Source organism: Cetorhinus maximus, unplaced genomic scaffold, assembly GCF_964194155.1.
Source record: "Cetorhinus maximus unplaced genomic scaffold, sCetMax3.hap1.1 HAP1_SCAFFOLD_4115, whole genome shotgun sequence".
NCBI lineage: Eukaryota > Metazoa > Chordata > Chondrichthyes > Lamniformes > Cetorhinidae > Cetorhinus > Cetorhinus maximus.
In genome coordinates, this window is record NW_027600020.1 from 1 (window position 1) to 19198 (window position 19198).

General features: G+C 52.3%; 1 protein-coding gene, 1 long non-coding RNA gene and 2 other non-coding genes across 4 annotated transcripts; all 4 read left to right on the plus strand.

The window, feature by feature from the left end:
• Positions 1-3310: 3310 nt before the first annotated feature.
• Positions 3311-5500, plus strand: gng3 (guanine nucleotide binding protein (G protein), gamma 3). Its single transcript, XM_078538174.1, has 2 exons — positions 3311-3439; positions 5238-5500. Exons 1-2 carry the CDS (start codon positions 3338-3340, stop codon positions 5364-5366), a joined length of 231 nt encoding a protein of 76 aa, XP_078394300.1. The 5' UTR covers positions 3311-3337; the 3' UTR covers positions 5367-5500.
• A 4741-nt stretch (positions 5501-10241) lies between these two features.
• On the plus strand, positions 10242-18575 carry LOC144678362 (uncharacterized). Its single transcript, XR_013576058.1, has 3 exons — positions 10242-10316; positions 14856-15759; positions 18150-18575. It is a non-coding gene; the product is annotated as an uncharacterized LOC144678362 (long non-coding RNA).
• Positions 13654-13788, plus strand: LOC144678364 (small nucleolar RNA SNORA57). The gene has a single exon (XR_013576059.1). It is a non-coding gene; the product is annotated as a small nucleolar RNA SNORA57 (small nucleolar RNA).
• Positions 17249-17385, plus strand: LOC144678365 (small nucleolar RNA SNORA57). The gene has a single exon (XR_013576060.1). It is a non-coding gene; the product is annotated as a small nucleolar RNA SNORA57 (small nucleolar RNA).
• Positions 18576-19198: the final 623 nt, after the last annotated feature.

A 19198-nucleotide genomic window follows, 5' to 3' on the forward strand; every position in this document is an offset into this window, starting at 1 on the left:
TTTGTCAGCATCGATAGCAGGTGGAATTAGAACCGTTCATTCTTTTGTTAACAGATGGTGAACTGGCTGTGAAAGGTTCCCTCCCTCCGCCTTAATGTCTGCCTCACTAAACGGTATCGGGTCACCAAACGGGGAGCGGGGCAGCGGGATGGTGCTGAGGGCTAAAAACAAGGAGTGTGACTGGGGTGAGAGATTTAGTTGGGTGGGGTGGGGTGGAAAAAGAGAGGGGGACTTGTGATGGGGAAATGGAAATGAGAGGGGCAATTGTGGGGGGTGGAAACGAGAGGGGGACTTGTGATAGGGGAATGGAAATGAGAGGGGCAATTGTGGGGGGTGGAAACGAGAGGGGGACTTGTGATGGGGGAATGGAAATGAGAGGGGTAATTGTGGGGGGTGGAAACGAGAGGGGGAATTGTGATGGGGGAGGAAACGAGAGGGGGAATTGTGATGGGGGTGGGAAGGAGAGGGGGAATTGTGATGGGGGTGGAAACGAGAGGGGGAATTGTGATGGGGGTGGGAAGGAGAGGGGGAATTGTGATGGGGGTGGAAACGAGAGGGGGAATTGTGATGGGGGTGGGAAGGAGAGGGGGAATTGTGATGGGGGTGGGAAGGAGAGGGGGAATTGTGATAGGAGTGGGAATTGTGATGGGAGTGGGAAGGAGAGGGGGAATTGTGATGGGGGTGGGAAAGAGAGGGGGAATTGTGATGGGGGTGGGAAGGAGAGGGGGAATTGTGATGGGAGTGGGAAGGAGAGGGGGAATTGTGATGGGAGTGGGAAGGAGAGGGGGAATTGTGATGGGGGCGGGAAAGAGAGGGGGAATTGTGATGGGGGTGGAAACGAGAGGGGGAATTGTGATGGGGGTGGAAACGAGAGGGGGAATTGTGATGGGGATGGGAAGGAGAGGGGGAATTGTGATGGGGGTGGGAAGGAGAGGGGGAATTGTGATGGGGGTGGGAAGGAGAGGGGGAATTGTGATGGGGGTGGGAAGGAGAGGGGGAATTGTGGGGCAGGGTTGGAAATGAGAGGGGCAATTGTGATGGTGGAGGGGGGGGACGTTCCTCAATGAATGGGAGGGTCGCTTGGTGAAAGGGGTGGTGGGAGTTGGAGAGGGTAGGCCTTGAGGGGTTGTGAGGTGGGAGGGGTGCAGGTGGTGGGTGGGTGTGGGGCTGTGCGTTAAGGTGTGTGTCTGTGTGTGTGTGTGACAGTGTTGTACAGTCTCGGGCGAGCTTGTGCGGAAGTGGGCGACACCGGAGATGGGGGGTGGGTGGTGAGTAACCAGACACGGGCAGGGGGGACGGTGTGGCGATCGTGAGCGGGAGGGGCATTTAAAAAAATTTACTCATTCGTGGGATGTGGGCGTCGCTGGCTGGGCCCAGCATTTATTGCCCATCCCTAATTGCCCCTTGAGAAGGTGGGGGTGAGCCGCCTTCTTGAGCCGCTGCAGTCCCTGTGGTGTAGGTACACCCACAGTGCTGTCAGGGAGGGAGTTCCAGGATTTTGACCCAGCGACAGTGAAGGAACGGCCGATATATTTCCAAGTCAGGATGGTGAGTGGGTCGGAGGGGAACTTGCAGGTGGTGGTGTTCCCCATGTGTCTGCTGCCCTTGTTCTTCTAGGTGGTAGAGGTCACAGGTTTGGGCGGTGCTGTCGAAGGAGCCTTGGTGAGTTGCTGCAGTGCATCTTGTAGATGGTACACACACTGCTGCTACTGTGCGTCGGTGGTGGAGGGAGTGGATGGTCATTTGATCGTTTTGGTGAATTCATTCTAAAATCGTGGGCGGGCAAAGGCGGGAAAGAAGAGGCTTCTGATTGGCGGGTCAAGAATTACCCACCCAGGCATTGGCTGGCTGGGAAGGAAGGGCCAGCCCACGAATGGATGGGTTGCATGACCAATGGGAAGAGTGTTTAGGAGTGTGTTGGTGTTGGGGGGGGAGCTGAAACGTCCAATCAGAGTGCCCCCTCCTCGCAACCAGTACCTCAAACATTCCCAATGTTACCATCATCCTGGCCCTTTGCCACCTTATCAATGAGTTGAGTCCTCCGCGTAAAGCCCCCTCTCTGGCCTGGAGAGTAACTGTCCCTGAGGGTTCAGAGGCTTTATCACACAAAGGTGGGTAGAAATCTGGAACTCTTCCCCCCCCCCCCACCAAAAAAAAAGCTTTGGAGGCTGTGTAAAATTTCAAGATCGATATTCTTAGATATTTGCTGGGCAAAGGGAATTCAGGGTTAGGTGACCAGTGTGGATGGATGGAGCCAAGAGACAGAGCAGCCACGGTCTGGTCGATTGGCGGCAAGCTTCAAAGGGGCCGAATGGCCTCCCCCTATACCCTATACAGTTTCGGGTCTACGTTTGGTCTCAAGGCTCCGGGGCTGTTTTTAGGAAGGGCGGGAACAGGTCGGAGAGGCTGCTGTCTCAGTCACCCCCGCGGGGAAGTATGGATCTGAGGGGGAGAATGATAGGCTGCGAAGCCTGCTGTGGGAAAATAGCCAATACTCACCTGGACTGGACCGAAGCAGATGTTGACCACTATCATTTTGATTCCAGAAGCAGGCAAATGGTGGGTGAGGTGGATGTGTAGAGGATTCAAGGAGTTTGTACAGTGTGATACAATTACTCTCTCTCTCCCTCTCCCTCTCTCTGTCTATCTATTTGTCTCTCTCTCTCTTTATCTGTGTGTGTCTCTCTATCGATCTGTCTCTCTGTTTCTATCTATCCGTCTCTCTCTCTCTCTGTCTATCTGTCTCTTTCTCTTTCACTCTATCTCTTTCTCCGTCTCTCTATGCCTCTCTCTCTCACTCTGTCTCTCCATCTCTCTCTCTATCTCCGTCTCTCTCTCTCTCCATTTCTCTCTCTCTGTCTCCGTCTCTCTCTCCGTCTCTCTCTCTCCGTCTCTCTCTCTCCGTCTCTCTCTCTGTCTCTCTCTCTCTCTCTCTCTCTCCCTGTCTCTCTCTCTCTCTCTGTCTCCACTCTCTCTCTGTCCCTCTGTCTCTCTCTCTCTGTCTGTCTCCACTCTCTGTCTGTTTCCACTCTCTCTCTCTCTGTCTCCACTCTCTGTCTATCTCTCTCTCCTCTCTTTCTCTCTGTCTCCACTCTCTCTCTCTCCTCTCTGTCTCCACTCTCTCTCTCTCTGTCTCTCTCTCTCCCTGTCTCTCTCTCTCCCTGTCTGTCTCTCTCTCTGTCTCCACTCTCTCTCCTCTCTCTCTATCTGTCTCTCTCTCTCTGTCTCTCTCTCTGTCTCCACTCTCTGTCTCTCTCTCTCCCTCCCTGCCTCTCTCTCTCTCTCTCTCCCTCCCTGTCTCTCTCTCTCTCCCTGTCTCTCTCTCTCACACAGAAGCATGCCCAAAGGAGATACGCCTGTGAACAGCACAATGAGCATAGCACAAGCCCGCAAACTAGTGGAACAGCTGAAAATTGAGGCCAGCATGTATCGAATAAAGGTACGTAACTCTTCCCAAGAACAGTCTGGAAAGTCCCGGACTAAAACACCCCACCATCCTTGCTTCCCTAGACAGAGACCGAGTAACTGAACTACCCCTTGGAGCCTGGTACTGGAATGAGACACTTACAGCACAGAGGGAAGCCATTCGGCCCATCGTGCTTGTGCTAGCCCTCTGAAAGAGCAGCCGTGATTAGTCCCGCCTCCCCCTCCTCATAACTGAGGTTATGCTGATCAGATAAGATCTGCCTTGGCAATGAGCCAATTTGCGCACAGCAAGCTCCCACAAACAATAATAATTGTGACGTCCAGAAGGTGGGAAAATTTGGAATTGCCTACCCCAGGGAGCTTGGATGTTGCAGCGTTTTATTTAATTTGCCCACGGGATGTGGGCCAGCATTTATTACCCTTCCCTAATTGCCTTTGAGAAGGGAGCGGCCATTTCAGAGTCAACCACATTTGCTGTGGGGTCTGGAGTCACATGTAGGCCCAGACCGGGTAAGGAGGGCAGATTTCCTTCCCCTAAAGGGGGCATTAGTGAACCAGATGGGGTTTTTATAAACAATCGATGATGGTTTTATGGTCATCATTAGACTTTTAACTCCAGATTTGTCTTTTTTATATTGAATTCAGATCTCACCATCGGCCATGGTGGGATTTGAACCCGGGTATCCCAGAGCATCACCCTGGCTCTCCGGAGTACTAGTCCACTATGCCACCGCCTCCTGGGATTGAGGGAACTAGGGAATAGTCGGCAAGGTGCAGCCGCGGTGGGACATCAGCCACGATCTTATTGAGCGGCGGGGCAGGCTCGAGGGGCTGAATGGCCTCCTCCCGCTCCTATTTCTCATGTTCCGAGCGCTCGCGTGGCCGGGCGAAGCCGTTTTCTTCGACCCGTGTCTGCCGCTGTGAGGCAGGAAGCGCGGAAGCCGTGTTGCGCACAGCAAGATCCCACGGCCAAGCTCTCCGCTTCTTGTAGTGGCGCTGGCCGAGGGGCGGGGGGAGGGGTGGGGAAGGAGGGGGGTGGGTAAACACAGGCTCCGGAGCCTCTCCTGCGTCCAGCCCGGGCGAGCAGCAGGGGCTACGTCACGAGACGCCGCCTCACCCTGCCGATCGTCAGGCCCGGCCTCGAGTTTGACGCCGTGGGCGAAGCCGCTCCCCACCCCCCACCACCCCCAACCCACCGTCCGTCCGAGCAGGCAGAGGCCAAGCCGGGATTAAAAGGGCCGGCTTACCCTCTTGCCTCAAGAGCCCGGAGGTCGTGGGGTCAGAGTCCCGCTCCAGGGGCCCCGCGCGCGCACAAACCTAGGCCGACACCACCAGCGCCAGCAGAAGGCTGCACCGTCGGAGGTGTCGTCTTTCGGTTGAGGTGTTAAAACTGAGGCCTCCCCACCGCCTGTCCCCCCCCCCCAGTCGGGGGATCCCACTTCGATAGCAAAAAAAACATAAAATTCCGGAAGAACTCGGCGGGTCTGACAGGGGTGGGGGCGGAGAGAGAAACGGGGCTGACGTTTCGGGTCTCCGTCTGACTCGAAACGTTCTCCCCATCGAAAACGGGGGGCGGATCCGGGTCACGATGCGGCTGCTGTTTGCGGGAGCTTGCTGTGCGCAAAGTGGCGCCCCCCCCCCCCACGTCTTGGAAAAGGCTTCGCCGGCCGTCCCGAAGCGGTGGGATGGCGCGATAGAGAAAAATGCGAGTTCTTCCTCCCAACATGGGCAACGGCGGCGACGGTAATAATGCTGTTCTCCTTTTCTCCAACTCTACCGTTTCCCCCACCCACCCCTTCGCTGTTTGGCAGGTCTCGAAAGCTGCAGCCGACTTGATGGCGTACTGCGATGCCCACACCTACGAGGACCCCCTCATCACCCCGGTGCCCACCTCCGAGAACCCCTTCCGAGAGAAGAAATTCTTCTGCGCCCTTTTGTAAGACCCGGGAGCCGTTGTTCCGATGTTGGCCAATGTTGTTCCATGGAGGCCAATCGCTGGCCGTAGAGGCTCGCTCAGACTCAACGCGGCAACTTTCTGACCAATAAAACAGCTGGTTGCTCTTTCCACACCTGGATCTCTCTCTCTCTCTCTCTTCTCTTCTCTGTCCAAATCCCCGGGATAATTTGTTACGAGCTGTTCGGTTTGCGGCCTACGTAAACAGGCAGTGGAGGTTGGCCTGTGACCGTCAGTTGTGTTAGAGAGTTAAGCAGACCGCGCTGCCCAATCCGACGGCAACACCTTGCATTTATGTAGTGCCTTTGACAAACGAGCACGCCAACTAGGAGCGGGAGTGAGGCCACTCGGCCCCTCGAGCCTGCTCCGCCATTCAATAAGATCGTGGCTGGTCCAATTGTAACCTCAACCCCACATTCCCGCCGAATCCCGATAACCTTTCACCCCTTTGCTTATCAAGAATCTATCCACCTCTGCCTTGAAAATATTCAAAGGCTCTGCTTCCACCACCTTTTGAGGAAGAGAGTTCCAAAGACTCACGACCCTCTGAGAGAAAGAATTTCTCCTCGTCTCTGTCTTAAATGGGCGACCCCTTATTTTTAAACAGTGACCCCCCTCGTTCTAGATTCTCCCACAAGAGGAAACGTCCTTTCCACGTTCCCCCCCACCCCGTCAAGACCCCCTCAGGGTCTTGATGTAACAAAATGTCCCCAGAGAGGGCTGGTTATCAATCAGAATTTGACCCCCAGCCAGGGACAGGTGACCCAAAGCTCGGTCAAAGAAGTCAGTTTTAAAAGGAGCGTCTTAAAGGGGGAGAGAGAAAGAGAGGCGGAGAGGCTTAGGAAGGGAATTCCAGAGCTTAGGACCCCCAGGCAGCCGAAGGCACGGCCGCCAATGGTGGAGCGATGGGAAATCGGGTGGGGGGGGGGGGCATAAGACCCCAGAACCGAAGGATGTTTCCACTTGTGGGGAAGAGCAGAACTAGAGGCCATCAGTAGAAGATTGTCACCAGTCGGGAATTCAGGAGTACCTTCTTTACCCGGAGAGTGGGGAGAATGTGGAACTCGCTCCCATAGGGAGAGGTTGAGGTGAATAGTATTAATTTAAGGGGAAACTAGACAAGTACGTGAGGGAGGAGGGAATAGAGGGTTACGCTGGTAGATTTAGATGTGGAAAGATGGGAGGAGGCCTGAGTGGACCAGTATGGCCTGGTTGGGCTGAATGGCCTGTTTCTGTGCCGTATATTCTATGTAATCTATACGTAAAGGAGCAGAGAGATCTCGGAGGGTTGCGTGGCTGGAGGAGGTCAGGGTGCATGAGGAGGTCATGGAGGGATTTGGAAACAAGGATGGGAGGTTTAAAAATCGAGGCGTTGTTGGACCGGGAGCCAATGTAGGGATGATGGGTGAAAGGGATTTGGTGTGGATTCGGGATACGGGCCCACGGAGGTTTGGGTGAGCTCAGGTTTACAGAGGGTTGAAGATGGGGAGGCCGGGCCAGGAGTCCTTCAGGAATAGTCAAGGCGACAAAGGACGCGGTTGAGGGTTTCGGCAGCCGATCAGCCAAGGCGGGGGGGAGGAGAGGGGGTTAGAGTGGCGGAAGCAGAGGGGGTTTCGCTGCTGGAGAGGATGTGGGGTCGGAAACTCACCTCAGGGTCAACACAGACCAAGAGGGGCATTGGGGCCTGTGTTGGGTTTGGCCATCTTGGATGGAGTCACAGTAACATCGCTGTAAATGGCGCTCCCTTCCCCCATCCACTCCGGATCTCACTCTTTGGCATCCGCTGTAGAATCATAGAGCACACAGGAGTAGGCCATTCAGCCCATCATGCCTATGCTGGCTCATCGAAAGACCTGCTCAATTAGTCCCCGCTACCCTCCCACGCCCACCTCTTCCAACCCCTCCCGCTGCCCCCCACCATCCCCCCTCACTGCCCCCACCCCCCCTCCCGCATAGCCCTGAACATTTCTCCTTTTACCAATTCTCGACGATTCAGTCTGATTCCAGAGATCAGGACCGGGGCAGATTTGGCTGGAAGACATGCCTCTCTCCTGATCCACAAACCTCTGGAAGGGATCAGTGTGGAAGCAGCAAGTTAAAGCAGGGTACGGCTGTGGATGAAGTTGGGGAACATGTCCACTGGGGTCAGTGAGGCCAGTTTAACAGCACCTTGAAGAAAACCCACTCCAGACAGAAATCCTGTTTGTTTCGATCGTCTCGACACTCACTCTTTGGCCACGTTTAAAAAAAAGTATTTATTTATTTGAAGATTTTTTACGAGAGGATTTAAAGCAGCGCTTTACAACATCCCGCTCTTCTGTAAAAGGTGACACACTCCCCAGGGACCCCCTGTAAATAGTGACACACTCCCCGGGGACCCCCTCTAAATACTGACACACTCCCCCAGGACCCCCTGTAAATACTGACACACTCCCCGGGGACCCCCTGTAACTACTGACACACTCCCCGGGGACCCCCTGTAAATACTGACACACTCCCCGGGGACCCCCTGTAAATACTGACACACTCCCCGGGGACCCCTCTAAATAGTGACACACTCCCCGGGGACCCCCTCTAAATACTGACACACTCCCCCAAGACCCCCTGTAAACAGTGACACACTTCCCGGGGACCCCCTGTAAATACTGACACACTCCCCGGGGACCCCCTGTAAATACTGACACACTCCCCGGGGACCATCTGTAAATACTGACACACTCCCCGGGGACCCCCTGTAAATACTGACACACTCCCTGGGAACCCCCTGTAAATACTGACACACTTCCTGGGAACCCCCTGTAAATAGTGACACACTCCCTGGGACCCCCTGTAAATACTGACACATTCCCCGGGGACCCCCTGTAAATACTGACACACTCCCCGGGGACCCCCTGTAAATACTGACACACTCCCCGGAGACCCCCTGTAAATACTGACACACTCCCCGGTTACCCCCTGTAAATAGTGACACACTTCCCAGTTACCTCCTGTAAATACTGACACACTCCCCGGGGACCCACTGTAAATACTGACACACTCCCCGGGGACCCCCTGTAATTCCTGATACACTCCCCCAGGACCCCCTGTAAATACTGACACACTCCCCAGGGACCCCTTGTAAATACTAATACAGTCCCTGGGGAACCCCTGTAAATACTGACACACTCCCCGTGGACCCCTTGTAAATACTGACACTCCCCGTGGACCCCCTGTAAATACTGACACACTCCCTGGGGACCCCCTTTAAATTCTGACACACTCCCTGGGGACCCCCTGTAAATACTGACAGACTTCTGGGGATTCACTGTAATCTAACCATTGCCCCTTGACATTCAATGCCATTACCATCACTGAATTCCCCACTGTCAGCATCCTGGGTGTTGCCATTGACCAGAAACCAGACTGGACTAGCCATATAAATTCTGTGGGTACAAGAGCAGGTCAGAGGCTAGGAATCCTGTGGCGAGTAACTCACCTCCTGACTCCCCAAAGCCTGTCCACCATCTACAAGGCACAAGTCAGGAGTATGATGGAATACACTCCACTTGCCTGGATGAGTGCAGCTGCCAACAACACTCAAGAAGCTCGACACCGTCCAGGACCAAGCAGAACCGCTTGTTTGGCACCCCATCCAGAAACACTCACTCCCTCTGCCACCGACGCACAGTAGCAGCAGTGTGTACCATCTACAAGATGCACTGCAGAAACTCGCCAATGGTCCTTCAACAGCACCTTCCAAACCCACGACCTCTACCATCCAGAAGGACAAGGGCAGCAGACACATGGGAACACCACTACCTGGAAGGTCCTCTCCAAACCACTCACCATCCTGACCTGGAAATATATCACCCTATCTTCATTGTTGCTGGGTCAAAATCCTGGAACTCCCTCCCTAACAGCACTGGCGGTGTACCTACACCACATGGACTGCAGCGATTCAAGAAAGCGGCTCACCACCACCTTCTTAAGGGCAATTAGGGATGGTCAATAAATGCTGACCTAGCCAGGGACGCTCACATCCCATAAATGAATTAATAAATACTGACACACTCACTGGCGACCCCCCCTATAAATACTGACACACTCCTGGGGTCTCTATGGAGCACTGTAATGCAGAAAGAGGTCGCAGGGCACCATTCCACCTTGGAGGCCTAGATTCTGGGATCATCCCCTGACCCATTGCGGACAGGTACGCACATGGGGACAGGGAGGAAACCGCAGGGGCTCACGTACTTGACCGGCTTCGAGGGGCAAACGATGGAGATTGGAAAATGTGCGTTTTTTCTGCGTGTTGCAACAATGAACCTGACTGCGATGCCTGCTGTGGCTGAATAGCCGATTGACAATTCCTCTCTCGGTTGCGAGGGGACTGATCCCTTGGTGGTGGGGGGAAGGTAATGGAGTGCATCTTGAAGACTGTGGAGCTGTATTACAGTCACATAAGGGAGGAGGGAAAGGAGCCATTTATTGGGTTGCACCTCAGTGCAGGCTAAATCCTGGGTGGGAGGCCCTGCAAGGAAAGGTCAGAGGCAGCCTAAAGTTTGAAATATATAAAAAAAATACTTGATCAGACAAGGAAAGAATAACTCGAGCTTGCCCCTTAGCTACTCAATAATTCTTGTTGTGTTGCTGAGTACTTCCATTGGTGTGTACAGCATTGTGGATGCAGAAGTTGCTTTGAACAATGACTGGGCGGGGTGGGGAGGGGTCTCCCAAGCATCAGGGGGCGCTGAAGAGCAGCAGACGTAGCCTCTTGCTCCGGTGACAGCTCGTTGGCAAGGAGCTGCTATAAAAGGAGCGGGCACGGCGCCGCCCAGTCTTTTCTCCTTCGGTGCTGGAGGAAGTCGGTAAGGAAGGGAGGGGGGGGAGGGTGTGATGTGTGCTTTATAGCCACGATGACAATTATTATCAAAATGGATAAGCGAGGCTGGGTTGGGTGGAGCGTGGGAAATGTCTGCTGCCTCATTTTACGCGTATTTCCCGGCTCACCGCCGCCGCCTCTTTCGTGCGTTCGCTGCTGCGAGCCGACGGCTTCGGCTGGCCGTGCGGCTGCGCAGTGCCGGCACGGCGAGGCGGTTGCCGTTTTGATAAAAACAAAAAGCTAAAAGCTACTGCGGATGCTGGAAATCCAAAACAAAATAAAAACAGAATTACCTGGAAAAACTCAGCAAGTCTGGCAGCATCGGCGGAGAAGAAATCAGTCAACGTTTCGAGCCCTCATGGCCCTTCAGCAGAACTGAAGCATAGTTTCAACAAGGGAGAAATATAAATTGGTTTAAGGTGGGTGGGGGGGAAGAGACACATTGAGGGTGTGGTGTGAGCAGATAATCAAAAGATGTCAGAGACAAAAGGGTCAAAGAGGTGTTGAAGGTGGTGGTCTTTGTCTGAGAAAAGTGCTAATTAAGAATGCAAGACAGGATATTCAAAGTACAGCTCTAGTGGGGGTGGGGTGGAAAGACTAAAGGTTTTAGTTTTAGATTTAAAAATAATGGAAATAGGTGGGGAAAGAAGAATCTATATAAATTATTGAAAAAAAAGGCGGGTGGGGGGGGAAAAGAAACGGGGTGGGGATGGGGGGAGGGGGGTTTAAGATCTAAAGTTGTTGAATTCAATATTCAGCCCAGAAGGCTGTAAAGTGCCTAGTCGGAAGATGAGGTGCTGTTCCTCCAGTTTGCGTTGGGCTTCACTGGAACAATGCAGCAAGCCAAGGACAGACATGTGGGCAAGAGAACAGGGTGGAGTGTTAAAATGGCAAGCGACAGGGAGGTTTGGGTCTTTCTTGCGGACAGACCGCAGGTGTTCCGCAAAACGGTCGCCCAGTTTGCGTTTGGTCTCTCCAATGTAGAGGAGACCGCATTGGGAGCAACGTTGCTCCCAATGCGGTCTCCTCTACATTGGAGAGACCAAACGCAAACTGGGCGACCGTTTTGCGGAACACCTGCGGTCTGTCCGCAAGAAAGACCCAAACCTCCCTGTCGCTTGCCATTTTAACACTCCACCCTGTTCTCTTGCCCACATGTCTGTCCTTGGCTTGCTGCATTGTTCCAGTGAAGCCCAACGCAAACTGGAGGAACAGCACCTCATCTTCCGACTAGGCACTTTACAGCCTTCTGGGCTGAATATTGAATTCAACAACTTTAGATCTTAAACCCCCCTCCCCCCATCCCCACCCCGTTTCTTTTCCCCCCCCACCCGCCTTTTTTTTCAATAATTTATATAGATTCTTCTTTCCCCACCTATTTCCATTATTTTTAAATCTAAAACTAAAACCTTTAGTCTTTCCACCCCACCCCCACTAGAGCTGTACTTTGAATATCCTGTCTTGCATTCTTAATTAGCACTTTTCTCAGACAAAGACCACCACCTTCAACACCTCTTTGACCCTTTTGTCTCTGACATCTTTTGATTATCTGCTCACACCACACCCTCAATGTGTCTCTTCCCCCCCACCCACCTTAAACCAATTTATATTTCTCCCTTGTTGAAACTATGCTTCAGTTCTGCTGAAGGGCCATGAGGGCTCGAAACGTTGACTGATTTCTTCTCCGCCGATGCTGCCAGACTTGCTGAGTTTTTCCAGGTAATTCTGTTTTTATTTTGCCGTTTTGATAACCCTGGGGTAGGAGGGTGGTGGTGTGGTAGAGGCGCATGCGCGGGCACGGAGACGGGGAGGCCGCATGCGCCTTGGCTTGGGGTGATGGGGGGAATGGGATGTCTCACTGACCACGTGGTGTGTCTGCTCCCATCTTAAGCCAGACCCATGGGGTCCCCAGGCCTGATTCATGGGGGGAGTTGGAGGGTAGGGTTGGGTCCCAGTTTTGAGGAGTGGGAAGCAGAGTTGGGGGGGGGGTGGTGTTTGGAGTTCCTGTCTGCCATTGGCAATTGATGCGGAGTTTAAAGTTAAGATTGTGGATTTATTTCACCAGGGTATTAGGGGGTAAGGAAGGTATGGGGCAGTCAGGTTGCTGGATGTCCATGATTTCACTGAATGGTGGAGCAGGTTAAGTGTCTTCCTCCCTCCTGTTCGTGCCCTACCAGCCAGCCTTCCTGTGACGCGTATCACGGCCTCTGCACTAAAGTGATCCATATTCTGGCTAAGGTGGTTTTTCCCCCCTCACCTGACTGACTCCCCAGCAGAGAAATTCGGTCTGTTCACCCACTCCAAAGCCCTTCGTGGTATTTGGGAACCTTCCTCGTCCGTCCTTTTGTTCCAGAGCATCTAGTCCTGCTGTCAAGGTGGCTTTCATTTTTCTATAGTGGGTTGTCTCTGCCTTAACTTGCACTAAGCCCCAGTCACCAATTGCTGCCCCCCACCAACCCCCCCTGCTCACCTGTGCTTGCTGAGCTACATTGGCTCCTGGGTCAAGCAAGTCTTCATTTAAAAATTCTCATCCCTTGCTTTGCCACTGCCTATCTCTGTAACCTCCTCCAGCCCCTACAACCCTCCCTATCTCTGTAACCTCCTCCAGCCCCTACAACCCTCCCTATCTCTGTAACTTCCTCCAGCCCCTACAACCCTCCCTATCTCTGTAACTTCCTCCAGCCCCTACACCCCTCCCTATCTCTGTAACCTCCTCCAGCTCCTACAACCCTCCCTATCTCTGTAACCTCCTCCAGTCCCTACAACTCTCCCCACCTCTAACCTCCTCCAGCTCCTACAACCCTCCCTATCTCTGTAACCTCCTCCAGCCCCTACAACCCTCCCTATCTCTGTAACCTCCTACAACCCTCCACGATCCCTGTGCTCCTCCAATTCCAGCCTCTTGAGCATCCCCTGATTCCCATCGCTGCACCATTGGCGGCTGTGCCTGCAGCTACCTGGGGGCCCTAAGCTCTCGAATTCCCTCCTTAAACCTCTCCACCCCTCCCTCCCTCCTTTAAGATACTCCTTAAAACCATTTTTACCGAGCTTTTGGCTGCCTGTCCCATATATCTCCTCCTGTGTCTCGGGATCAAATTTTGTTTTCTAACACTCCTGTGGAGCACCTCGGGATTGTTTTATTGGGCTAAAGGCACTAAAGTTTAATTCTGGCAATATTGTCTGGTAGAATATTTCCTACTTTAGTGAAGGTTGTAAAACTGGCCAGTGACTCCTTTTAATAAAACGTCATTCACATTTCATGGGAGGCACCTACAGAGCTCATGCTTGTGGCTGCCTGTGTCTTTGTTCTGACCTGCTACACCATTCTGGGCGGAGGGGTTTGCCATTGGTGTGGAGTGGATAGACTCGGGGAGCTTTCCTCGCTGCTGCTTCAAGGTAAAGCTGTGGCCCCCCTCTAGTTCTTGACACGCCTGTGTCTGAATGTGACTTGTGCGTGTGTAAGAGAGGGAGAGTAATCTCAGTGCTAAAGTCTTCGGTACCAGTGAGCTGCCATCTTCTGGTCCTATCCTCATTGGCTGAGACACCTCGATTCTCTGGGGTTGGCGCGATGCTCTGGACAGTCCAGCCCTGCCGCGGGTTGGGGGTGGAATAAACTACAGGAGCAGAGTCTGGCGATTGAATATTCCGATCTGCATGTCCCCAGCTTAAAGTTACAAAGGGATGTAGACAGGTTGTGAGTGGAGAACCAAGGTGGCTGGTGGAGTGTAATGTTGAGGGGGGGGTGAGGCCATTCATTTTGTTTGAAAGAATAGCAAAGCAGAATACTTCTTAAGATGTGAAGCTTGTAAATGTTGCTATTCAGAGAGACTTGGGGTGTACTCGTACAGGGAATGCACAGCAAGCAATGAGGAAGGTAAAATGGCTTTTATTGCAAAAGGGATTGGAGTACAGGAGTAAAGCAATCTTACTGCATTCGTACAGGGCTTTGAGGCCACACCTGGAGTAGTGCGTGCTGTTCTGGTCACCATATCCACAACAGGATATACTTGCATTGGAGCTGGTATGGTGAAGGTCCATTAGATTCATCCCTGGGGTGAGAGGCTGAGTGAGTTGGGTCTATATTCTCTGGCGTTTAGAAGAATGAGAGGCGATCTCACTGAAACCTACAAGATTCTGACAGGGTGGACGCTGAGAGATTGTTTCCACTGGTTGGAGAATCTAAAACACGGCGGGGGGAGGGTGGGGGCAGTGTCAGGATAAGGGGCCAATTATTTAGGACTGATGAGAAATTTCTTCACTCAGAGGGTTGTGAATTTTTGGAATTCTCTATCCCAGAGGGTTGTGGATGCTCCATCGTGTATACTCGAGGCTGAGATATTTGGGGGTGTCAGGGAGTTGGGGAGTGGGCGGGAAAGTGGAGTTGCAGTCCAAGATCAGCCATGATCGTATTGAATAGCGAAGCAGGCTTGATGGGCCGAATGGCCACCGCCTCTTTCTTGTGGTTACTGCATTATAATCCTGGTGGTTACTGGATTATAATCCTGCTAGTTGAAGTGAACAGTGCTATTTTTTAAACTATACAATGTGTTGCTGCTCAGTAGCGACAGAGTGTCACTAAATCTTGTCTTTTTGTCTCTTCGCAGGCTTGTGAAGTTGAATAATGTCCAGTAGCGGAGCCAAGACACATTGCAGGGTTTCTAAGGGGACGGTGGGGGTTGTCACTGGGGTATTGGCCTGCACATTCCTGTACTTGATGCTTCACTGGCAAGCTTCCAATTAAATGCACCGGTTACTGGGTTACATTGGCCCATTGGTGATTGGGCTGCTGCTGAACCATGATGCACAAGCTTTGAGGGCCTAGGATGGGGTAGGAGCTGGTCGGTTCAGCAGTGTGCCTCCTGAATTGGCAAGTGGCTCCTGACTGAAGCAAGCAGCGTCTTTCTCATCACATCTTTTATGCCTTCTCCTTCCCTCCCGCCTGCCCCACAAAACTAGGAGTGAGCCCAGACGCTACATTGGCAGGTCCTTACTGCCCTAAAGAAGTTTTTAATACAAAATGTCCGCCGGTATGTGTGGAGTTCTTTGTCTGAAACCATGGAGTCAAAGCCCACCCTCGAGTTCAGTTCCTGATCAGCGTGTGAGATGGCTGGGCGTTTGCTTCCCAGATCCTCTCGTCCACCTGGCCTGGCTTAGGAATGTCTTGCACTAGATACAGTCTCAGTTCATCCTTCGCTGAAAAGCAGCTTGTAGCAGTTAGGCAGCGCTGCTTACTTCGAAAAGGCCTCTCGGCCTTGTGAAGCAGGCCGGTTTAAAATAAAAAATGGTCAAGTTGTTAAACTTGTCTTACAGGATTAGGCTGATGCCTTTCCTCTCCGCTAGCAGACGAGTAATAAATATTAGATAAGGTGCTGGGGGTGGGGGTCCTGTACAGTAACTGATGGGGGTTTGAATTCCATTAAATAGTGCCTCTAGTCACTGCAGGAGCAGTGTAACCTGACAGAAACCTTGCAATGTGATTCTTGCCTCTTCACTGGAGAGGACAGTGTTATCCTGGCCGGTAAGTTTGTCTTTATCTTTCTCTCCTCTAACCCTTACCCCCCCCCCCCCCCCAAAAAAGAGAGAGCCCCATGAGTTCATGGTTAGTCTTACACTGAGCATCCTGAAACGAGAGATTTTTAATTCCATTTTTGTGATCATCACTGGCGATTGTTGCCCATAGAGGGAGACGGTGCAGCAGTGGTAATATCACTGGACTAGGAATCCCGAGGCTGGGTGGGAACACGGGTTCAGATCCCACCACGGCCGCTGGTGGGGTTTAAATCCGATGAAGAATAAATCTGCAATTATAAAGCTAGTCTCAGTAACGGTGACCCTGACCACTATCACTGATTGTGTTATGACCCAGGCGGGAGGAGTATCCAGTTGGTCAATTCATTCACCAAAATGTCCAGTTACTTACCTTCACTCTTCTTACCGGGAATAAAAGAGACTTTAACCTGGCTGCTTTCGATAAAATAACAAATTTTGTTCATTGGTTTAAAAAAAAAGTCTTGTCGAACACCGAGGCAAAGCTGATCAACAAAACGATATGGAATATGAAATTATACTAATTACTCTTTGGAGATACAGATACACACAAAAAAAACACTGAAATAAAAGATATAAATGGAGAAATTTGGCCAATGGTTCAATGGAAAGGGAGTCCTTGAGATGGCATTCGGTGTCTCTCTGCATTGATCCGGGAAACAGTCAATGAGTCTGGCACTGCCCTTCCAGGCGGGTTTGAGGAGCACTCGCAGGCACTCTATTGCTGCACGCGGCAACTTGGGGAGCAGCTGCTTACATTCACTCGTGGCTGTTGGCCTGGCTCTGGATTGCAAAAAGGCTGCTTGTCTTCCTTCTCAAACAAAAAATGCTGGAAAAACTCAGCAGGTCTGCCAGCATCTGTGGAGAGAAAGACCAAGAGTTAACGTTTCGGGTCTGTGTGACTCTCCAGAGCCGCTCTTCTTCTCAAAGCAAAACCAAACCCCACTTTTTTTAAAACTCCATTCCAGGTGTGGTCGTTCTCTTCAGAGCCATAAATCCGTGTGACCCCTTTTTGTAGACAGTTACCGGGGTCAAGAGGTTTACAATTTTCTTGGTGCTCTCCTGCCCCCTCCCTTGACGTTAATTACCCTTTCTTGTAAAAAGGATGCTTTTCAGTCAATCCGGCATTAACTCTTTAAAGGGCAGCATCTTTCACAACACACATTGTCCCAGAATGTCCTTTATCCTGGAGGAGGAGCCATTTTCTGTGATTGGTGTCCGTGACCCCATCTGGTTCACTCACGCCCTTTAGGGAAAGGAAGTCTGCTGTCCTTACCCGGTCTGGGCCTACATGTGACTCCAGAGCCACAGCGATGTGGCTATAAATTCCCGAGTTGCTCTGACAGTAGGGGCTATGGGTTTGAGCAGTGTTGCAGACCGATAGTGCCCGCATTCCGGACCATGGGTCCAGGTGGGTCACCGCCTCGGGACCCTGTTTAAGGGAAGGTAGTTCCTTTGCCCCTCCAGTTCTTGACACGCCTGTGTCTGTCTGTGGCCTGTGCGTGTGTGTAAGAGAGGGAGAGTAATCTCAGTGCTAAAGTCTTCGGTACCAGTGAGCTGCCATCTTCTGGTCCTATCCTCATTGGCTGAGACAAACCTGGTTACAGGGATCGCACTATGTCCAGACGTGCTCTATCCTTTTCCCCAGCCCCCATGGTGGGATTTGAAGCTCCCAAGTGCCCCCCTCACAGATTGGAGCTGCCTTAATGAATGTGTACAGTGGGAAGATGTGAGAAATACTGGCAAGAGGGGGTGGGGTGGAGACACTCGGGATAAGGGAGTCTCTTCATATACCAGTCAGCATGGGGCTTTTTTACTTGTTCATGAGATGTGGGCGTTGCTGGCTGGGCCCAGCATTTATTGCCTGTCCCTAATTACCCCTTGCGAAGGTGGTGGTGAGCCGCTGCAGTCCCTGTGGTGTAGGTACACCCACAGTTGCTGTTAGGGAGGGAGTTCCAGGATTTTGACCCAGTGAAGGAACGGCCGATATATTTCCAAGTCAGGATGGTGAGCGGCTCGGAGGGGAACTTGCAGGTGGTGGTGTTCCCATGTGTCTACTACCCTTGACCTAGGTGGTAGAGGTCGTGGGTTTTGAAGGTGCTGTCGAAGGAGCCTTGGTGAGTTGCTGCAGTGCATCTTGTAGATGGTACACACACTGCTGCTACTGTGCGTCGGTGGTGGAGGGAGTGGATAGGGTGACAGACAGTCTGTGTTAAGCGATGATGTGATGGGGAAGGGAGAGCGAGTTGTGAACCAATGGGCCACGTACATGTTTTAAAAAAAAATCTTGATAACTGAGCTACTTTGCAACAGATCTGAGCTAAGGTTCGGCTTCTTAACCTGGATTTCTCCCTGTTACAGGATGTCACACGGCGAAACAAGATCAATCGTGAACGGACTTGAACCAACTTCGAGAGTTTTGAGAGCCTGGTAAACCCACGAGGGGAAAGGGAGCAGAAGGATCTGTTGATATGGGGGTGGGGGGGGTGGGAGGGGGGGTTGGAAGGAGGTTCATGTGGAGCAGGAACACCAGCATGGAGCAGATGGGCCGAATGGCCTGTTTCTGTAGAAGGTTTTCCCTGAAAGCCTGTGAATGGGGGGGGGGGGGGGGGGCCTCGATGGGATGCAGCAAGTCAACTAGAAGATAAATGCTGCTTGGGGGAGGTGGGGGTGGGGGAAGCAGTGAGGGGCTTGGGGTGGCCCGAGAGAGGAATTGTCAACAGGCTTGTTCAGCCTGGTCTTATTGTACCTTCTTTTAAAATGTGCTCTTTTTAAATAAAGGTGATTTTACAAACACATTGGTTTGGAGTCCTTGTGAATTGATTGGAGAGCTCAAGACTTGGGGCTTTAGACTCGAGCCTGGGTACAGCAGACCCTCCTTTAATGGTATAACCCTGTTAATGACGTTAAGCAAATCAGAGTCCCCCCCCTGAGAATTCGTGTATAAACCGTGTTTCGCTGCTTCTCAGACCCACGGGATGGTGGAAGAACTGCTCCCTGTCTGCGCGTGGAGTGATTGTGACAGCGGGTTGACTGCTTTTGCTCTATTCACTTGTGTTTTCAGTTCAAACCCCACCCCGGGCGGGGTTTTTTTTCCCTGTCTCGGGTGATCCACGAGCCGTCCCCGGAACCGAGTAAAAGCGTCGGAATGAAGAGACGGTTCTCGGGATGGTGCATCTATTCCGCCGGGTTCCCGGTGGGTGGGATCGCTGACTTGTGTGCGCACAGGACCTCCCCCCCCCAGTCCGATGCAGCGCTGTGACGATATCCAGCTCTCCTTCCCCCAGCCCCACCCTATTCTCCAGATGAAAAGCAAAACACCTCGGATGCTGGAAATTGCTAATAAAAACAGAAAATGCTGTCGAAATTCTGCAGGTCTGACAGCGTCTATGTGGCTCCTCAATCCCTGA

Excerpts from the sequence above, each read along its gene's own strand:
- gng3 (XM_078538174.1), top strand. The coding sequence starts at position 3,338 with ATGCCCAAAGGAGATACGCCTGTGAACAGCACAATGAGCATAGCACAA. Across the intron at positions 3,440-5,237 it reads CCAGCATGTATCGAATAAAG|GTCTCGAAAGCTGCAGCCGA; the intron begins GTACGTAACTCT and ends GCTGTTTGGCAG.